General features: G+C 45.4%; 1 protein-coding gene across 2 annotated transcripts in view; it reads left to right on the top strand.

The window, feature by feature from the left end:
* Positions 1–21,031, top strand: part of LOC119012731 (kinesin-like protein KIF26A) — a 36,348-nt gene that overhangs the window by 10,581 nt on the left and 4,736 nt on the right. For both annotated transcript variants that reach the window (XM_037086810.1, XM_037086811.1), the window contains 11 exons: positions 1–112; positions 1,513–1,719; positions 2,199–2,292; positions 2,375–2,652; positions 4,782–4,965; positions 7,048–7,204; positions 8,649–8,811; positions 9,552–12,726; positions 15,613–15,803; positions 18,988–19,008; positions 19,764–19,914. The exon at positions 1–112 is cut by the window's left edge and continues 2 nt beyond it. In XM_037086810.1, coding sequence (XP_036942705.1) covers positions 1–112; positions 1,513–1,719; positions 2,199–2,292; positions 2,375–2,652; positions 4,782–4,965; positions 7,048–7,204; positions 8,649–8,811; positions 9,552–12,726; positions 15,613–15,803; positions 18,988–19,008; positions 19,764–19,914 — 4,733 coding nt within the window. The remainder of the gene's footprint in view (positions 113–1,512; positions 1,720–2,198; positions 2,293–2,374; positions 2,653–4,781; positions 4,966–7,047; positions 7,205–8,648; positions 8,812–9,551; positions 12,727–15,612; positions 15,804–18,987; positions 19,009–19,763; positions 19,915–21,031) is intronic.

Below are 21,031 nucleotides of genomic sequence, written 5' to 3'. Positions count from 1 at the left end.
CCTGCTCTACACTGGGGGCTTCAGCGGGGCCCTGCAGCTCTCCCCGCCCGCCGTCCCACCATGTCTCCTCCGGGCTGGCTCAAAGGTCAAGGACAAGCCAGGGATGGGGAAGGTGAGATGTTAGGTTGTTACCCAGAATGCCGTTTAGCAGCCTTTTAGACTGTGGGTCGGTAGGGGTCAAAGGTCGTCTGTAGGGAGGAGCCACAGTTTTCTGTTTTTAGGTCACAGACAGACCTTCAGCACAACTATCACATACTGGTTAGCACTGTTAGCTCTGTGAGCACTGTTAGCTCTGTGAGCACTGTTAGCTCTGTGAGCACTGTTAGCTCTATTAGTTCTGTTAGCACTGTTAGCTCTGTTAGCACTGTTAACTCTGTTAGCTCTGTTAGCACTGTTAGCTCTGTTAGTGATGTTAGTGCTGTTAGCTCTGTTAGCTGGTAGCTGCTCAGTGCTACTAGCCTCTCAGGTCTGACTTCAGGCTGACAGACTCGGAGATCCTGAGTGTTGGACTGCTGGCGGCTCGCTGACCTGATGAACCAGCGCAGGTTTAACATCCTCTCAGACGCACTGACCGACGCGGCGCTCAGCTCAGTTCACCTCTCTGCACCAGACTTCAACTTACATTCCTGATCATTTTCCCTCACAAACAGAGAAGGTGTTGTTTGTGAGGATGTGATCTGATCCACAGAGCAGCTTTCTGCAGTGTGATAATGTACAGTATAGTAATGTAAAGGTCCCTCCTGCTGTAACTGGCTGCAGATCAGCTGCTTCCTGTCGGCTGCTGGGGGACTGAGGAGGCGATGATTCGCTCCGCTGACTCACAGCGACACATCGTTTAAAAACTGCTGCGTCTCACGTCGTTACTGGCTTCAAACTCGACTTCCTCACCAGCGCGAAGCGCTGACTCAGCTGCTCTGAGACCGACCAATAAGAACACGTCAGAGTCACAACATAAAACGGGACGCTGGTCTGAGGTCAGAGACAGCAGCAGAAATGATCCTTTAATCATCTTTTTTATTCATCTATTCGTGCAGATTATGTGAAGTGATTGTTTCTGTGACACAGATATTATTATTATTATTATTATTATTATTATTATTATTATTATTATTATTATGTGGATTATATTCACATCACTTTGTTGGTATGAGAAGAAATTCTGCCGTCTCTTCTCCACCAGCAGCAGGTTTATATCTTACAGAACTTTGGTGCGGCAGGACAAAGAAAATGGATCAAGAACACGTTTAAAAGTTTACTGTAATAATTTACATTATTATTATCATATTATAACAAAGTGATACTGTGAGACGTTTTACGTTTTCACACGATAAACAGCAGGTTTTGTTTGGTGTCCTGACAAAGTGAACTCATCTTGTTGGAACAGTCCTGTCATGTGGCAGCCTGGTTCTGATCCGTTCTCTTGTCCTGGCGTGGCAGCATGAATCGTCCATCACATTATCTCTGATAAATGAATATTGTTTCATAATTAAAGATATTCCTGTTCGTCTGCAGGTGAGGGTGATGGTCCGGATCTGTTCGGTCCACAGCAGCGAGTCCTCAGAGTCCATGTCGCTCCTCAAGGTGGACGGCAGGAAGAAGCAGCTGACTCTCTGCGAGACGTCGGCCGCAGGACTCTCAGCCGCCGGCCACAGACGATCCTCCGCCGCTGCTCCGAAGACCTTCCTCTTCGACACCATCTTCTCCCAGGATGCATCACAGGTGAGACGGGGTGTTCTGATCCGTTTGACTTCTCCAGCCCAGCAGCACCAAACATTCATACTATTCTTTATAATGTTTGAATATTCAGATAATTTATTAAAATGTGATGTATTTGTTTATAGATGTGATGACTGTAAACATTCACACACGTTGTAAATGTTCAGAACCAAAACCATCAGGTGATGAATGGGTCAGCGAGGCTGAAAACACGCAGACATGATGGAGCGCAGCAGAGTAATCAGATTACAGCTGTAGGGTTTATAAGATCTGTCAGTTTGATAAAAAAAAAAAAAAAAAAAAATTCACAGGAGTTCTTTCAAGAAAATGAGAAATGTTGTGGATTGTTAGCGAGTTGAGTCGAGCTTCCGGCTGTTCTGATGACAATATGTGACGTCACTGTCAGGAACCAGAACCTGAACACATTATATTAATATACTCAACGAGATTGGTCGATACTAACTGGTTCTGGACTCTGATAGGCTGAGGTGTGTTCAGGGACGGTGGCTGAAGTCATCCAGTCGGTGGTGAACGGAGCAGACGGCTGCATCTTCTGCTTCGGACACGCTAACCTGGGTAACACACGCGCACACACACACGCACACACACACTTTTTTAACGTGTTACCTCACTGTTGCATTGACTCCACCCTCTTCAGGTAAGACGTACACCATGATTGGTCGGGACTGCTCCACCCAGAGTCTGGGCGTGGCTCCTACAGCTGTCTCGTGGCTCTTTAAGGTGATCGAGGCGCGGACGGAGAAGTCAGGAGCTCGTTTCTCCGTCAGAGTGTCGGCGGTGGAGATCTCCGGTCGGGAGGAAACGCTCACCGACCTCCTCGCTGAACTCTCCTCCTCCTCCTCAGCAGCAGGGGGCCAGCAGGAGGCCCCGGGCCCCGCGGTGTCCCTGAGAGAAGATCCCCTCTGTGGGTCACAGGTAGAGAAACTCTTCCTCCACCTCCTCCACCAGGATCTTTCAGCATCACCATACAGTCACTAGATTTTCAAAATAAAAGATGGAAACTAAAACGACTGATAGAGGGATGATGGACAGTTCCATGTTTCCCTGCACCCGATTGAATGAACACATAAGTGTGATCTGAAACATGTTTGCTCACGTGACACAGAACTTTCCGGATGCTTATGCTCATTTTGAATATTATATTCTCTGTGCACTGAGATCCTCCGGCGTGACCGGCCCAGTCCTTAGACACCATCCCCTCCATCCAGGTGTAGTGAGCCTGGTTCTTGTACATGTTCCTCCAAACAGAGGTTTTTCAGAGCGATTCAGATGAGCGTCATCAGAACTCTGAAGTATTACTGTCTTTTTCTTTATAACGAACATGAAACAATCACTGTTGTTCTGCTAATAGCACTGTAGCTAACTAGCTACCTAGCTAATGTTACACTGTCATAGCTGGATTGTTCATGACAGTCCAACATTCTGATGTGTTCAGTGTTTCTCACATTATTATTACGGATCCCACTGGGAAGACTTCTTCTTCTGTTTGGTTGGCTCGTTATGGTAATGTATGTTTTTCTGTTGGTTCAGTTACTGAAGAAGTGTGTCTGGGCTGGTTAGGCCGAGCCGACACCTCTGCCTCCTCCCTTCACTGCCTCCTCTCTTCATCTTCACATCTGTCCACGACTGTCCCATTAGTCCTGACCTTGGGTTAACCCTCTTCTTACTCAGTTTAATCTCCTGCTGCTTCTGTCCCACACTTTTTATCTCCTCTCACTTTAATTTCCACGTTTTTCATGCAGAACTTCTTTTTCTTTATCAAACCTCATTCTGACTTGTTTCAGCTCTTATCTTTCTCCTCAGTCACGTCTCCTTCATTCTAGATGACAAAAGTTAATAATGAGGTTTTAATCTCTCCCACAGACTCGAGTTATTTCTGCTGCTCTGTGACTTGAGTGTCACACTTCTGTTGACATGACGAGATGTCACCATGTTTCTGTTTCCTCTGGCTTCTTTCTGCCTCTCATGTCTCAGAGCCTGTCCACACCAGCCTGGGTAATTTTGCAACCATGAAGTTATGTTCCTGGTTTTACTGTTCTGTCCACATGCAACTGTGCTTTTGGAACACTGAAACCATGGTCGTTTGAAACTGGAGTCCAGGGTGAGGTTTTCGGCCGATTTCAGCGATTGCGTGTGGATATGACATCCGCGAAAATTTCCACTGCTTATGTCAGAGCTGAGCGTGTGCCTCTGTAAATATTGCACGTGCAGCAATGTAAACACAGAGTGACGACAGTTAGAAGGTGGTTAGAGGTTGTTAACTAGCTATGCTTGATAACTTGGCTAAAATGGGCGTGAAAAAGTTGTTTATTGTCTTGCTGTCAGCTGTGTTCAGCTGTCATGTCCAGCTGCTCAACCTAATGCAACAACGGCGGCGCCTGGATGAGCAGCGAAGGAGACTGCTCCTCTTGCTAGTGTGGTGGAAATTTCTGTCAATAAAAGAGTAAAGTCAGATCTGTCTTTTTGGTAAGTTTAATCCAACCATCTGCAGATGGACTCACCACACAGTCAAATTCATGAGCTGAGTGAATGAGCCCAGAGTAAAGGAGTGTTGACAATTTATACACAGATATCAACAAGGTCAGGGGAAGAGACAAGCACTCTCAGTGCCAGCAGTGATTAAGCTACACACACACGTACATACGACTATCCCAATCAGACAGGCTTCTCATCGACACAAGACATAAAGTTAAAACTTCATGACGCATGACCTGGGACTCTGTGTGAAGCATAAAATTATCAGACATAAAACATGAGACAAGAAGACGACTTTCTATCTGAGTTTTGGCTGGTTCGTGACTCTATTACAGTCATACAGGGCAGAGGTTAGGTGTTCATACATTTGCAGTCACATGAAGCAAGTTAGATAAATGTTTTTAAGAAATCATATTCAACAAAATAGCTCAAAATTCATCAACCCATAATGAAAAGGAATTTTTCCATCACACTAGCAACCCCAATTGCAGCTTTCTCAAGGAGACAGCAGCAACATGCAAGATGACCTGGTCTGGTGTGGACAGGGCCTCATTCTGTCTCTCCATCAGCTGCAGAACCAGACGGAGCTGTGGGCGACCAGTGCTGAGCGAGCAGCGTTTTTCCTGGACGGCGCCTTGGCAGCAAGGAGAAGCAGTCGGGCACCGAGCGACCAGGAGGCCCGGAGGAACTCGCACTTCCTGTTCACCCTGCACCTCTACCAGGAGAGGCCGGACAAGAGCAACAAGGCAGCAAGTCAGTGATTTTTCACAGGAGACTCTGTTTATATGTTCAGTCTGTCTGAGGGGTTCTAAAGGTCTCTGTCTTCAGGGAACCAAAGAGGAACCAAATAGCTCAGAGCTGAGAGCCACAGACAGGAAGTCAGACAAGTCATGTCCTTGTTTGGGTTGAATTGTTGAGGTCTTAAACTGGGGACTTGTTGGTGTTAAACTGGGGACTTGTTGGTGTTAAACTGGGGACTTGTTGGTGTTAAACTGGGGACTTGTTGGTGTTAAACTGGGGACTTGTTGGTGTTAAACTGGGGACTTGTTGGTGTTAAACTGGGGACTTGTTGGCATTGACTTGAAGACCTGGACTCTCTGATGTAAAATGATGTGATGCATCTCACATGAACAGCTTAAACACTGACAAATCTTGTTAAAGAGATCTTTGTTTCATTGTTTGGTTTGAGTGGCAGATGAAAATGATTTCAGGTCTGAGCAGCAGTGAGCTCACCTGTCCAGCTCACCTGTCCAGCTCACCTGTCCGGCTCACAACCGCAGACAGCAGGTCATTGTCTCCGACTCCTCAGACAACAGTTAAACCTCCCATCAGTGTGTCTCAGCTGTCTGTTCATGTCCAACATGAAGCTGCTGGTTAGCTTTAGCTGAAGCTGCCGATGAGCTCCACAACAGCATCAACAGGTGGAGAGGCTTCGCTAAGCTGAAGCCTCGGTGTCCGCAGTGTTTATAGACCGGTGGGTATGAAAGTGTCCACTCAGCTGCTCTCAGCACTTTGTAAATGTTGCTGATGCAGCCGGTGGATCATTTCTCTGACTTAATGAGATGAAGAGGCAGTTTAAAGCAGCAGAGATTCAACAGACTGATCTGAGCTGCTTCAGGACACACACACATGATTTATTACCTTCATTTATTCTAATGGCATCTTTTAAATGTCTCCATGGTTTGTGTAAACATGAATATATTAATGTATTTGGTTTAAACATTATGGAGTCATGAGCCTGACGACTGATCCAAAAAGACTTGCAGCTGAACTTTTACTGGAAAATCAATGACCCGTGACTTCAGTGTCCTTGCAGAGATTTAGTATCAGATCAAACTGCAAACATCAGATGGTTAGATCGTGCCTAAAAATCTAGTCAGGACTTTGTTTGACTTGGAACTTGTTGGTCTTGACTAATCACTTGTCTTGGAGATGGACTCAGGACTTGGTCATCTTGAATTGGAACTTGCCTGTCTTGCCTGTCTTGCCTTGTCTTGTCTAAGCCCTGAACTCAGGAACTGACTTTGCTCTTCACGTTGGAATTGTTGGTCTTGACTTGGACCTTGACATGGGACTCGTATAACAAAACAATTATCTTAATGTGGAACCTGTTGGGACTTGACTCTGGACTTGTGGTGTTGCCTTCCATGACCTGTTCAGTGACTCCGGACTCTGGGCTTGACTTGGGTCTTGGTCTTGGATTGAGACTTGTTGGTTTAGATTTGGAGTGTGACTTGATGGTCACAGTCTGGGCTGTATGGGGGTTTTCAGGCTGTAAACAGATTTTATTTTGGATGGTTTAATTGTTTATTTGATCGTCATCAATGTCTCACAGAGTGGTTCTGGTGGTTCTGGTGTCTCTGGGTCTACGTCAACAAAACAAAACAAATGAAATGAGCTCAGTCTGAAAGCTGTGGTTCTGGTCTCAGGGCTGTGGAGGCTTCACATGATCTGTTTATTATCAGTTATTCAGTCCTGCAGCGACTCGCATCCACACAGTCACTCTCTCAGTGTGAAGCCTGTGCTGCAGAGCTCCTCCACACCAGGGTCCATAGACTTTTTCTCACATTTCAAGCAGACAATGATGCTAACAGCAGAGACTCTTCACTGTCTGTACGACACTCACCTTCACTGGAGTCAAACAGAGCAGAAGATGCCTGAAGAACATCTGTCTCATGTTCCAGCTGATGTTTTCACCTGATAAATGACTTTAAACAGCCAATCAATTATTTAAAAAAACATTGATTATGTTTCTGCCAATAAACATATCAATTACACGGTCATGAAACCAGCACCAATAAGTTAACCAGGCTGCATCGTCTCTCCGTCTCTAAGTGTCTGGTCGGAGTCGTCTCCACCTGCTGGACTTGGGGAGCTGTGAGACGGACATCAGCAGGACCAGAGAGGGAGGTGGAAGTCAGTGTCTGTCTCTGTCTGCGCTGGGAAACGTCATCCTCGCCCTCGCCAACGGAGCCAAACATGTTCCCTACAGGTACGAGCTGTCACTGCGGGCGTTTAATGAAGCTGCCAGGGGTCAGAGGACAGACAGCAGAGAGTTTACTGTATTTTAATGAGCTTCAGTCGCCCTGAAACGTAGATTACACAGATGAATAAATCAGATTGTGAAGCTGACTGATGTGTGTTCAATCCTCCGGGTGTTTGCTCTGCAGGCTGATTGGTTTGTGGAGATCCGTCTTTATTTATTTATTCATTTATCTTTCATTAGCCAGAAAGATCTCATTAAGATCCGAGAGCTCTTCTTCTTCAGGGAGGTCTGATGTGTCCAGCTCAGGGACTCATTCTGTCTCCTCAATGTTTGATTTTGTTGTCATCTGATTTGTTTCATTTCTGTCTGATTTTATGTTTGTTTACAATTTAGTAAAAATGGCAGAAATTCTGAGACAGATAAAAAAAAAAAAAAAAAGATTGTTCACCTTCAGACATTCAGAAGACAAGAGAAAGAAAGATCAGGATCATGTAAAGGTGCTAAAGTAAGCAACAACACACTGTTTCACTGAACTAATCACCACATCATCACCAGACTCCCTTAACAAATGTGTCAGTTTAGTGAGTTGATGAGTTAGAGAAACTTTATAAACTCTGAAACTAATTCTGCATTATTTGGACTGGAGTCTGTTTGTCTAAGTGATGGACGGGTTTGTTTCATGTCGATCTGAGACTGATGTTAATATCAGGTCTGAACAGTTTGTGTGTTTGTGTCTGGTGTTTCTTCTTTTCACGTCTTTCTGTGTGATTTTCACTCAGATTGATGAAGAAGTGGGATTTAAGCAATGCTCCATCTAACTGTGTGTTTCTGTTGAATATTTTTGGTATTTTGTGTCTGCAGATGAACTTACAGACCTCCAGTAAAACATTTAACACTTTTTGAAGTGGAATCTGAAGATGTAAACGACAGTCAGTGCATAAAGTCAATGATGTGATGATCTTTAGAAATCAAAAATTTATCAAAGAAAAACAATTAAATCACAAGTTGAATTGGATCAGATCGTGAGTTTGATGAATCGTGACGTTCCTCGTGAGAACTGGAACTGTTATACAATACATTTCTCAAATGTGTAAAACCTAATGTTTGATGGACACACACCTGGTGTGATTCAATGCAGGTTGTTTGCATGTTGAGCCAGAAGAGACTCGTCTGTTTTCGTCGTGGTTAAAAGAAGCTTCGGCCGCACTTTGTCGATGTTCGCTCTACTTCTTAAAGACAAGATTTCACGGCCGTTTCTCTCCATTTCTGCCAACGGATCACATGTGGCGTGTGGTTCAAAGCCGGCTTCATTAATGTGAAATCAGAGATCCTTCTTATTCCTTTTTGTGCCCAACTGTTGCGTCGGGTAATGAATGGTTTCTGGGCTCCTCAGGGGTTTCTCAGCCCCTTTTTTTTTTACTAACGAGGGGTTTCTTGATGTATTATTCAGGGACAGTAAGCTCACCATGCTGCTCAGTGAATCCCTGGGAAACATCAACTGTCAAACTACCATGATCGCACACATCTCCGACTCCCCAGCCAACTACATGGAGACGCTGACCACAGTGCAGCTGGCCTCACGCATCCACCGCATGAGGAAGAAGAAGAACAAGGTACAAAGGTTACCGGGAAGAGATCAATTATTGATATTTATCAGTCAAACCCAAAGGTTTGATGATTTATTCGCCAGTTAATTCTAAAATGAACGCATGAGATCAGGACTGAAAAATGTAGATTATTTTTTCATCATAATGTCTTAAAATAAAGAGAGGACAAAGAAGAAATTGCTTATTTCAATTCAACATCATTTATTCTGTCAAGAGGTGATTTGAGGAAGGAAACACAAACACAATGAAATAATTAAAACACAACAATGTTAGAAACACACAAAAACTTCTTGGAAAAGAATATTTATCAATCAATTAACATTAAACTGATCAATTCTTCAACTCCTTTTCTGGAGCGATTTTACTCACTGATTTCCTGACATAAATCCGGAAATAATGGTGACATTTTATATAAAACATTGAAGCTATTTCTGGACAAACTTGAAGCAAAAATCAAGAATCAAGTGATTTGTTTTTAAATTTCAGAGGCTTGAACATTTTCATATCATTCAATGAGAGTTACAGATATTTTGCTCTCTGAATGTGTTTCAGCTAATTTCTTGAGGCAGTAAAAACCCTCTGCTCTATGATGTGATCAGAGTCATACAGTCATAATTCAGTCAGCTCTTTCTGCCTTTCTGTAGTTGTATTCTATAGATTGAAAACACTGTATGGAATCAGGGGTTACAGCTTCACCATCTTATTGGCATTGGTGTATTAATGCCCCTATGTTTCTGTCTCTGCAGTACGCCTCCAGCTCGTCCGGAGGAGAGAGTTCTTGTGAAGAAGGTCCGTCCCATCGGCCTCCTCACCTGCGACCCTTCCATCCTCGGACCATGGCCCTCGACCCGGACATGCCCCTGCTGCTCTCCAGTGATCCCGACTATTCCTCCAGCAGCGAACACTCCTGTGACACCGTCATCTACGTCGGACCTGGGGGGGCAGCCATCTCAGACCAAGAACTGAGCGACAACGAGGGACCGCCTTCTTTTGTACCTATCATCCCCTCCCTGAACAAAAAGCGATTCAAAGACGCTCCCCCGTCTGATCATTTTAAGTGTAACACATTCGCAGAGCTGCAGGAGAGACTCGATTGCATCGACGGCAGTGAGGGTCCGGCTGTGTTCAGCACAGAGGGCAAAGCAGCACAAGCAGCAGTACTTAGGACTCAGACTGGAGCAACTAAACCCTCAGAGGCAAGGTCTCCACCCAAGTCCAACACCATCTCCTCCCTAAAGTTCTCTGAGAGCACAGCAACCACAAGCACAAATAAACCTGATCAGGAACTGTCCAGATTCCCTTCAGCCAGCAGTCTCATGGACACGTCCAAGAGGACTAGTGCGGATGGTGAAAAACTTTCAGCCAACCTCTTACGGTCATCTGTCACGAAGCCCAGCTGGAGTTTCTCCCAGGATCCAGAGCCAGTTGTGCGAGAGAAGGTCTACCTCAGAGGAGGTGTGCCCAAGCCATCAGCCTCACCATCCTTACCCAGGATATCCAGGGCAGCTTCTCAGCCTGGGGAGGTCATTGGTAGGACTCCCCCTGTGGGTATGAGTCAACCAGCTCTGTGGAAAGGCCAGCCAGAGGGGTCCTCAAACACAGAGATGGTCCCCACTACAAGCAGATCTGTCATGGAAGACAACAGCCTTCAGGCAGCCCTGTTAGGAAGGTGCCTGGACAGGGATTTTTTGAGGACTACAGTTACCCTGCAGCAGCCCGTGGAGCTGAACGGAGAGGATGAGCTGGTGTTCACAGTCGTAGAAGAGCTTCCTCATGGCCTTGTTCCGGACAATGGCCGCCCCTCCAACCTGCTCAGTTTCAACAGTGACTGCAGTCTGCATAGATCAGCCAGCGGCGCTCATCCTGTGAGCATCATCAGCAGTATTAACGATGAGTATGATGCTTATACATCTCAACAAGAATCCATGGGACCGAGGGCTGGTCTTAGCATGTTTTTACAAGACAGCAACAAACAATCAGCTGTTTGTTCATGGCCAGGTGAACAAAGTGTTCATTCAGCTGAAAGTGAAGCTACTCATTCAACTAGCAGCCTTTACAGGAGGGAGAAAAACATGGCGACAGGGCATGCATCCGTGCTAACCTCACCATTTCTTAAACAGACGTTTTTGCAGCATGGCATCAAGAGCTCCCTGAATGACAGTGGCTGTTTCTCAGAGCTGGACAGTAGCCATGCTACTCCAAACAAGTCTCCCTTTATCAAGTGTCCCCCCTCCCCTGACTCAACCAAAGCCTCTCTTAAAGGCTCTCTTAGGACGAGAGCCAATACTCTGAACACTTCAGCCCAGATTCCTCATCATGGCGCCCATTCCAGTCTTCCCAGGAAAAACAAGTCTACCTCATCTGCAGTCGTGGGCTTCAGCAGGCAGGAAGGCAGACAAGAAGACTTTTTGCCTCAGGGAAGCAGTGACTTTGATCCCAAAGAGGTTGAGTGTCTCTCTGCAAGTAAGCCAACAAAAAGTGGCACAAGTAGTGTTTCCTCTAAGAGGCCCATAGGAAACAGTAACAGTGTCCCTCGACCTCCAAAAGCACAAGTGTCGCTTTCAGCTCAGAGGGCTGTTGATGGTTGTGAAAGATCGAGCAACAGGAGAGGAGACACCCTCATCAAGCTGCCACAACTCACCCGAGGTGCAACGACTCTTGGAACTGTATCTACTCCCCAGAGTTCAGAATCTAAATGGGGTCCTGAGAGCATGTCAGTGATGGCCACCTTGAGGTTTTCATCCTTGGGGAAAAAGGCTAATGGGCAGAAAAGCATCGGGATCTCAAAGTCTGGAAACATCTGTCCTTCTGGTCCAACTGTCAGACAGTCAAGCCAAGAACAAAAGACGAGGACTGTGTTATTTCCAAGTGCCTTAAAAACAAGCAGTGACATTGGAAAGTCTTCATTCTCCAAAGCATCGACCTCAGAGGAAGATTTCAGCACCAGGCTGCGGGCAGATTCCTTCAGTCACAGGACGTCCAGTCTAAAAACAGAGCATGTCTCTGCCAGGACTTCAAGCCTGAAGACACGTGGGGCCAAAGCAGAGTCCTCCAGGCACTACGGGAGTCTGATGTCTCTGGAAGGATGTGACAGCCAAACCTTAGCTGGGTCCAAGCCTGAACTGTTCAGGGAGAACAGTGGTGCTACTGTCAGAGGAAACAGCAGATCCAACAGATCAGTGCCAAGACTCGGAGTTCCAGCATCCAACTCCACCTCTGCTTCTTCTTCACAAGTTTCCCCTGGTGTCTTTGCAAGTACAATCAAGGCACTGGGGCAGGTCAAAGGCAACAGCAGCTCACGAGTAGCAGTTTCTGGTGGATCGAAGGTTCGAACCCTGTCTGCCAGTAGTTCCAAGAGCCCGAGCTCTTCCCCGAAACTTCTTGACAATGTAGCTGGACGCAACCCAAGCCTACCTCCAACAGGAAAGTCCCCACCTCGGTCGGGGACAGGAAGCAAGATGGGAAGAGGCACCATCATGGGCACAAAGCAGGCCATTAGCAGGGCAGCTAACAGCCGGGTGAGCGAGCTAGCCACTGGGAGTCAAAGGAATCAGCTCAGCAGTGGGCCCGGAGTGACAGGAAATGATGGCATTGACAGCAGGACGAGTAGCGTCAGCAGCTCGCCCACCAGCACACCACTGCCATCTCCTTACAGCAAGATCACCGCGCCCCGAAAGCCACAGCGCTACAGCAGCGGGCACGGCAGTGACAACAGCAGCATCCTCAGTGGGGAGCTGCCCCCGGCCATGGGCCGCACTGCCTTGTTCTACCACAGTGGTGGGAGCAGTGGCTATGAGAGTATGATCCGAGACAGCGAGACCACCGGCAGCACATCTTCAACACACGACTCCATGAGTGAGAGCGGAGTGTCGTCATCCAATAGAAGCAGAGTTTCTAAATCACCCAAGAAGAGAGGAAATGGTAAGTCACAGCTGACAGCCACATTCTCATTTTACTTAGCTGCATGTTGAACTAAGATAAATATCCAACTGCATTGAATATGTATTTGAAAATATAAACCAGTTTACCCAAATCAGTGAAGTTATTTCAAAATCATAAATTCATAATGGGCTGCACAGTGGCCCAGTGGTTAGCACTGCTGCCTCACAGCTAGAAGATCGCCGGTTTGCGTCCCGGTTGGGACGCCTGGGATCTTTCTGTGTGGAGTTTGTATGTTCTCCCTGTGCAAGCGTGGGTTTTCACCGGGTACTCCGGCTTCCTCCCACAGTCCAAAAACTTACTGAGGTTAATTGATTATTCTAAGTTCTAAGTCTCCGTAGGTGTGAATGAGAGTGTGCCTGGTTGTTCGTCTCTATGTGTAGCCCTGCGATAGACTGGCGACCTGTCCAGGGTGTCCCCTGCCTTCGCCCTAAGTCAGCTGGGATAGGCTCCAGCCCCCCCGCGACCCTGCAGAGGATTAAGCGGCGTACATATAATGTGTACAGATGATGGATGGATGGATAAATTCATAATTCGTTTGACGCCGCACAGTGCACAATGTTTTTCACCATTAAGAATATCTACCTGATCCTGGAGGACAGACGTGTGATAAAAACACTTAGATATTGGCTTATACTTTTCTGAACTTTTAGGAACCTTGAATATTCACAAATCTGCTCATGTAAAAGCAACGACTGAACATTCACTGCTGTGTAAAGTGTTAGTATAGATAGTGGTTGACTTTGTGCACTGCAGTCGTTAATGTACTCAGTATTCAGCTGACACTGTGTGTGTCGACTGGATTTGTTGCTGAGCTTTATTTGAAGTGGTTGTGTTTCTTTAGATGGATTATAGTTTGTACTTTCACGGGCATTAAAAGTCATAGATAGTGAATAAAACCAGCAGCTCATGTAGAATGTAGCACAGTGAGGCTGTCATATTTTGCAGTGTATCCAACTATTTTTTATTGAATTTTTTTTATATCGTCAAAGTTTAAGACAGATGTTTAAAGCTTAAATGTGACATTCAGCAGCTGTTTCTCTGCGTATTGATCCAGAGAGTGAAGGAGCCATAAAACTGGCTACATGAAGAAATTAACATATTTATGACTTAAAAAATGTGCCTTCATCCATCAGCGTGTGAGATGGATGAAGGCGTCAGTTCTCTGTAATGTTTTCATGAATGCTGAACACACTGAGTTCAGGTATCATTGCTGTGGGAGCATCTATCCAAGGTTGATGTTTCACTGCATGAATGTGTCTCTCATCCCGGCGTTATCGTTAAATCTGCATCGCTGCACATTATCTGGGACGTGTTGTCTCGGCTCAGCCTCGCCGCTGTTACCTTCCTGCAGCTGATTGTGATTCATGCGGCTCGCTGGCAGCAGCGACACACAGGTCAGGCAGTCTGATGCATATGGAATCAGCGCTCGTGTGATCTGCCTGCCATCACTCGCTCGATCTCGGCTTGTTTCTGCCTCATGAATGTTTCATGAAGCTGTGGCGACTCCTGGTGTACATATCCAACTCCAATTATCACCTACACACCCTCCCTCCACATCCACCACACTCACACACCTCCTCGATCTGTCACTGGTTCTCAGGCCTTTAATAATCATAAGTGGCTTTCTGTTCATTGTGCTCGCCAATGCTTCATTCATTTGCAATCCTACACTGCTGTCTGTCTACAGCTGCCTTAAAGGGCGTTGGAGCCTGTGGTCTGTGGCAACAGGGTGCTACATTTAAATCTCTCTAGTTCTGATCACCATTAAATTAATTTGAACACAGCTGTCTGACAGACATGTGTAAAGAGTCATTAAAATAAGATGGAGGTCTTTAGGTTGAAGGAAGAATGTTAAAACCTCATCAGCAGCACAAACGCTTGTTGACACAGAATGGAGTTAAAATGAGAGAAAAGATGAAGATAATTAAAAATAATGAGCTTTGTGAGCTAGCTGTCAGATACCGATATCATGAACTAAATACAATGTTATCTCAGCCTGTTGGTAAAGGAGCAGTTCATTCATGTTTTCATCTCCTGATAAAAAACAGTTCTGAAGCTTCACAGTAAAACAGAGTTGCAGCATTCTGCTAAACAACTGAAGCAGCTGCAGACTTGATTTAAATCATCAGATGTCTCCAACAGCTCATCTGCTGTGATCTGTCAGTGCGTCTACATGACACTTAAGAAAACCGAATTTCTGGCTTAGTCCGACTATGTTCAGATCTTTAAGATGCATGTATACACCTTAGTCTGACTAAAATCGGACCGGATTGGATTGCACACAGTCGGATTAAAACACCTAGATTATTCGATTGATAGTTGCATTACTCCTGCATGTACACGTTCGAGCGGATCGAATCGGATTTTGCGTTCTGCGCAGGCTCAAAATTTTTCCCCGGGGCCGTGAGCTGGAAGTAGAAGGACAACGGCGGCATCTTTCCTCCAAAATCACCGCAAGCAAGAGCGCAATTGTGCATCTACTTTATGTAATTATCATGTATACCATATATGAAGTGTACAAAGATGTAGCTTCTCCTCGCTCTTCATACACCATCTTTCTCGAATGCTGAGGCAGCTGGTGACGTAAAGAGGTCAGCCGGAGGTGTTTCTGTTACCACTAGTTGAAATGGGTACAGCGCCACCTAGCTTACCAGGGTATGACATGCTCTGGCCAGTAATTCGACTTTCTCATGTTTCGCATGTATGCTCGGACAATTGCAGTTGTCTTATTGAGTACCATAGACAAACTATGACTGTAATCTGACTAAGTGCATGTAAACACACTGACAGTCAGCAGGAGAGAACACACGATGACTGGACTTACTGTTTGAGTGAACTGCTCCTTTATTCATTGTCTCCCATCAGGTTTCCAGCGGCGCCGTTTGATCCCCGCTGCCCTCCCTGACACCTCCTCTCTGGGCAGGAAGGTGGGGGGTCAGTGGGTGGACCTGCCTCCGCTGGGCGGCACCCTGAAGGAGCCGTTTGAGATAAAGGTGTACGAGATCGACGATGTGGAGCGGCTGCAAAGGAGAAGGGAGGTGGTGACGGGGTCCGAGGTAAGGCCGACTCCACCGGTTCAGTAAATGTTGTTCAGACTCTTCATGGTCAGTCGAGGCTTGGCTGAGTCACTCTTGAGTCAGTTCAGTGTTCAGGGAACATGTTTTAGTTTTTAATTCATTTCCTCTTGTCACACAAAATAAACCTCCTCCTCACACGTTCAACAGTCCAGCTCAGTGTGCTGACCCACTGTAGAGGTTCAGTTCTGCTAATGACGGGCGATAATGACGACCTTGTTGCCTCAGATAGGTGAGCAGATTTGCATTGAAGATGTTCGAGACATTATCTGTCAGACTTTGACAAACACACTGAATTATGAACATCTGACAGATAAATTAGTGAATTATCTGCATATGATGATGATATAATGTTGATTAACTCCAGAGCAGATACTGGCTTGCTGGTTACCATGGTAACTTCAATATACAGTATATCTCTCCAACACAGAACACAGATGTCTTTTTTTTCATAAATATCTTTATTGGGTTATCATGACAAAATGTATGTTCAATCAGTAAAGATACATTTCACCCATTTCCCCCCCTTTTGGAACACCAACAACCACCAAAACAAAAACAGGAGGAGTGAACAGTAGCCAAACCAACAAAAAACAAAAAGTTAAAAGGGACATTTAGAGGAGGGATCCAAAATGCTTGACCGCCATATCATCACACCAAAGACAATTACTGACAATAGACAATAACAATAAACAATTTAAGAAAAGTTACATCAGTTTATCTTAATTACAACCACCTATCTTATTGTCTCATCGAAGGAGGGAATGGAATTGATTAATGAAAGAATGAGATTCCAAGTTCCCCTTAATACTGTACTTGATTTGAAGTGTAGAAATGAATTAGATCCTTTAGCCAAGAGTTAGGGGAGGGAGGATTCTTATTCTTCCAATGATGTAAGATACATCTGCGGGCTACCAGAGATGTAAAAGCGATAGAGTTGCTTTCTCTGTTGGTGAAGTGTGAGAATTCTTCAGGCACACCAAAGATGGAGGTTAAAGGACTCCAAAACACTGGTTTGTTTAGAGCTTTTGAAAAAGTATTGTAGAAAGAGGACTAGAATGACCTTAATCTCCAACAGGAAAAAAACATTTGTGTATGACTGGCTGATGACAGAGAGCATCTGTCACATGTAACAATGAACAAAATCTGTGGCTTGAAAATATCTAAATAAATGAGCTTGTGGAAGGGCAAATTTAGTTTGGAAGTTCTCAAAGGAGATAAAAAACATCTTTATCAAAAGTTGATCAAAATTCACCAACCCTGTCTCTTTCCACAGAGTGTAATTGAATCAAGTGCCGCTGGTAGAAATAAATGGTTTTCACAGAAGGGCATTAGTGGGGAAAGAGATGTGAGTTTCAAGTGCTGTCTAAACTGTTTCAGGATTTTTATAGTAGTCAAGACAATTGGGTTGGAGGTGACTTTAGCAGGGTGTGCATTTAGAGGCCCACATATTAAAGCTGATAAAGAGATGGAGTTGCATAAGTAGGCTTCTATCTGGCACCAGTCTGTGCTGGGGTGAGTTGTACCAGGTATAGATTTTTTAAATATGGGCTGTCCAATGGTAACCATAATAAACCATAATAACAGGAGTTTGGAACAGCATACAAAGACAATAATATAACAGCCACTGGGATCAGATATGACCTGTTCTGATGAGAACTGTACTCGCTTGTGTAGTATAGCTGTGCCTCTTGAGTGACTATTGAAGTTAGAGTGGAAAGCCTGTCCAGGGTTTTCGTAGTCTGGTGTGGTTGCATAAATGAAGATGGGTTTCTTGCAGAAATGCAATGTCTGTTTTCACACTCTTAAGGTGTGAAAGTACTTTTGTCCTTTTAACACGTCCACCAAGACCCCTGATGTTCCAGCTTGTGAACCTGATGGTTTGTAGCTTGTTTTTCTGGCTTATGTCAGTCATAGAATCAGTGCCAAAATATCAGTCCTCTAAGTGGTCTGATGATATGGTGCCTCAGCCGGGTCATCTTAGTAACAGAAAGCAAAGTAGTAACAACATATACAGTGCCATCGTGAGAGTGTAAGGGAAAAAAAGAACACTCCTCTACCAAAGATATGCAAAAAAAGAGAAAAAGTCCCAAACACAACAACAGCAGTTGTCCTTAGTGACACCTTCAAGTTCAAAAGATACTTACATTTTTGTCCTAACCTCATCTTTAACATCTTTAACATGAGCATGCAGTAACTACTATACACAACCCATTGATCGATAGGAGGTTGCTTCCTTTTCCACTGTGAAAATGTGTACACCTCTGATATTTACCATTAGACAGAGTAAAATCCTTAGAGAACCAGTTTTCCTTACTTAACAAAAAACAACTGTGTTCTTCATAAGAAATCTTTGGACAAATGTTTAACAGCACAATCAAATCTGTAATAATAATAATAATTGAATCTTACATATTAGGAGCTTAGTTGTAAGTTTTTAGGTAATCTCAGCAGAAAGAACAGGGCTGAGTCTTCCAGCTCCGCCTATGTACCTTTTAATGATCATTTGACTTCACACAGACGTCTCTTCAATGAATCAGTGGCGTTCTCAACAAGAGTAAATACAGTGAGACGTCGTAGGTTTACCAGGCAGACCAGTCTGCCTATAACTTCAGTCCAGTTTTCATAGAGCACGAGAAAAGTTAAAGGAGATGTGTAAAGAGAGTCATGTTTTCACTTACTGCTGAGATCATGGTAGAAACTCTCTGCTTCATCAAGTCAAATATGTGAGACTGTCCATTAACAGTGACCCGTAACCGCGCCGGGTATATGAGCCCGAAGCGTATCCCATCCTAATAAATGAGAGACTTGACTTTGTTGAATGATGTTGTTTCTTGGCGAGTGAGGCACTGAAATCCTCAAAGATCCTTATGAAATAACCCTGGTTTGAGATGATTTCACTGAATATTTGTATCTTCTGAAAGAAAAAAAGAATCATTTGAATGAGAATCAAGAAGGTTTGTACATTTGTATTGATGCTGAACAACAGAGAGACTGAGCATTGACCGAGGTTAGACAGGAGAAGAGGAGGAAGGCTGCTGTGATGGTTGAAGGTTGGTCCTGGGATGGTGGTTCTGTTGGGCCAGTTCCTCTCAGTGTTAACGGGTCGTTAACCTTGTGATGTTCTTCACACTGATCCTCTTCTCTTTGTGTTTTCTCTCTGAAGCCATTCAACGATGTTGAGAAGGTGAGTGATGAAAATCAAATGAACCATCTGAAAGAAATCTGTCTTCTTTAATATTCTGTTTTTTTTAACATCTTCTTCATTTTATTTTAATAAAAATCTACAAGATGGAATTCTGTAGGAGTGAGTCAAATATCCGCAAATCAGTTTTGAACTTCGCATTCCCTCGTCTCACAGTTAATAGGCTGTTGGATGCTGTGGATCCTACAGGCTGGACAAATTACAGGTTTTATTCATCATTAAATGTCCCACAGTTTAATTCTGAAGCTCTTCATGTGTTAAAAACAGTTAGTGGTTGCTAACAAGTGTCTAAATGAGACTACAGAGGTTGTCGGGGACATTAAACGTCCTCACAGCGAACACAGAGACTCATCTACTCATTACTTTGGTGAATGCTTTGATTGAGATAAAATATGATCTGATGATGACGATGATTATGTGGATAGTGTGAGATCACTGCTGTGCTGTGACATCTGACCTCAAACACCTGTAATGAAGTGAAGCTGATCCACCTCTCTGTCACCTGTTTGTCTTCAGCAGTCCTTAATCCTCCGCTCAGCGCTTGTCCCGCAGATTAAGTCCACAGCAGCAGATTAGCGCCCATGCTAATTTTATCTGTGGCTGCCCTCTAATTAAATCCAGCAGTGGTGACAGACTGAAGTCTCAGAGCAGGCTAGTAGGTGTGGTAATCCTCTCCTGCCCACACATCACTTCACTCTGCAGGGACACTGAGCAGGTTGTGTTTATTGGGTCTTCAGGGTTTGCTCTACTTTAACGCCCGGCTCAGGATGCTGGAGAAGAGGCAGCAGCAGATCAGAGAGCTGAGGAGCAAACAGGAGAGGCTGAAGGTGGAGCTGGAGGAGGCCAAGACCCGGCTGATGCTTGAGCCCGGCAAATGGAGTGGAGAGTGTGAGTATAATCCTGTCAGCTGAGAGCACGAATGTTTGTAGAGGGATGGTTAGAGACACTGACCTCAGACGGGATGGTTAGAGACACTGACTGCAGTCGGGACGGTTAGAGACACTGACTACAGACACTGACTGCAGTCGGGACGGTTAGAGACACTGACTGCAGACGGGACGGTTAGAGACACTGACCTCAGATGGGATGGTTAGAGACACTGACTACAGTCGGGACGGTTAGAGACACTGTCTACAGACACTGACTGCAGTCGGGACGGTTAGAGACACTGACTGCAGACGGGACGGTTAGAGACACTGACTGCAGTCGGGACGGTTAGAGACACTGACTGCAGACGGGACGGTTAGAGACACTGACTGCAGTCGGGACGGTTAGAGACACTGACTGCAGACGGGACGGTTAGAGACACTGACCTCAGATGGGATGGTTAGAGACACTGACTACAGTCGGGACGGTTAGAGACACTGACTACAGACACTGACTGCAGTCGGGATGGTTAGAGACACTGACTACAGTCGGGACGGTTAGAGACACTGTCTACAGACACTGACTGCAGTCGGGACGGTTAGAGACACTGACTGCAGTCGGGACGGTTAGAGACACTGACTGCAGACGGGACGGTTAGAGACACTGACTGCAGTCGGGACGGTTAGAGACACTGACTGCAGTCGGGACGGTTAGAGACACTGACTGCAGACGGGACGGTTAGAGACACTGACTGCAGTCGGGACGGTTAGAGACACTGACTACAGACACTGACTGCAGTCGGGACGGTTAGAGACACTGACTGCAGACGGGACGGTTAGAGACACTGACTGCAGTCGGGACGGTTAGAGACACTGACTGCAGTCGGGACGGTTAGAGACACTGACTGCAGACGGGACGGTTAGAGACACTGACTGCAGTCGGGACGGTTAGAGACACTGACTGCAGACGGGACGGTTAGAGACACTGACTGCAGACGGGACGGTTAGAGACACTGACTGCAGTCGGGACGGTTAGAGACACTGACTGCAGTCGGGACGGTTAGAGACACTGACTGCAGTCGGGACGGTTAGAGACACTGACTGCAGACGGGACGGGCAGCAGCCTCTTCACTCACACA

The sequence above is a fragment of the Acanthopagrus latus genome, chromosome 22, assembly GCF_904848185.1.
Source record: "Acanthopagrus latus isolate v.2019 chromosome 22, fAcaLat1.1, whole genome shotgun sequence".
NCBI lineage: Eukaryota > Metazoa > Chordata > Actinopteri > Spariformes > Sparidae > Acanthopagrus > Acanthopagrus latus.
This window is presented reverse-complemented; position numbering and strand designations above follow the sequence as displayed.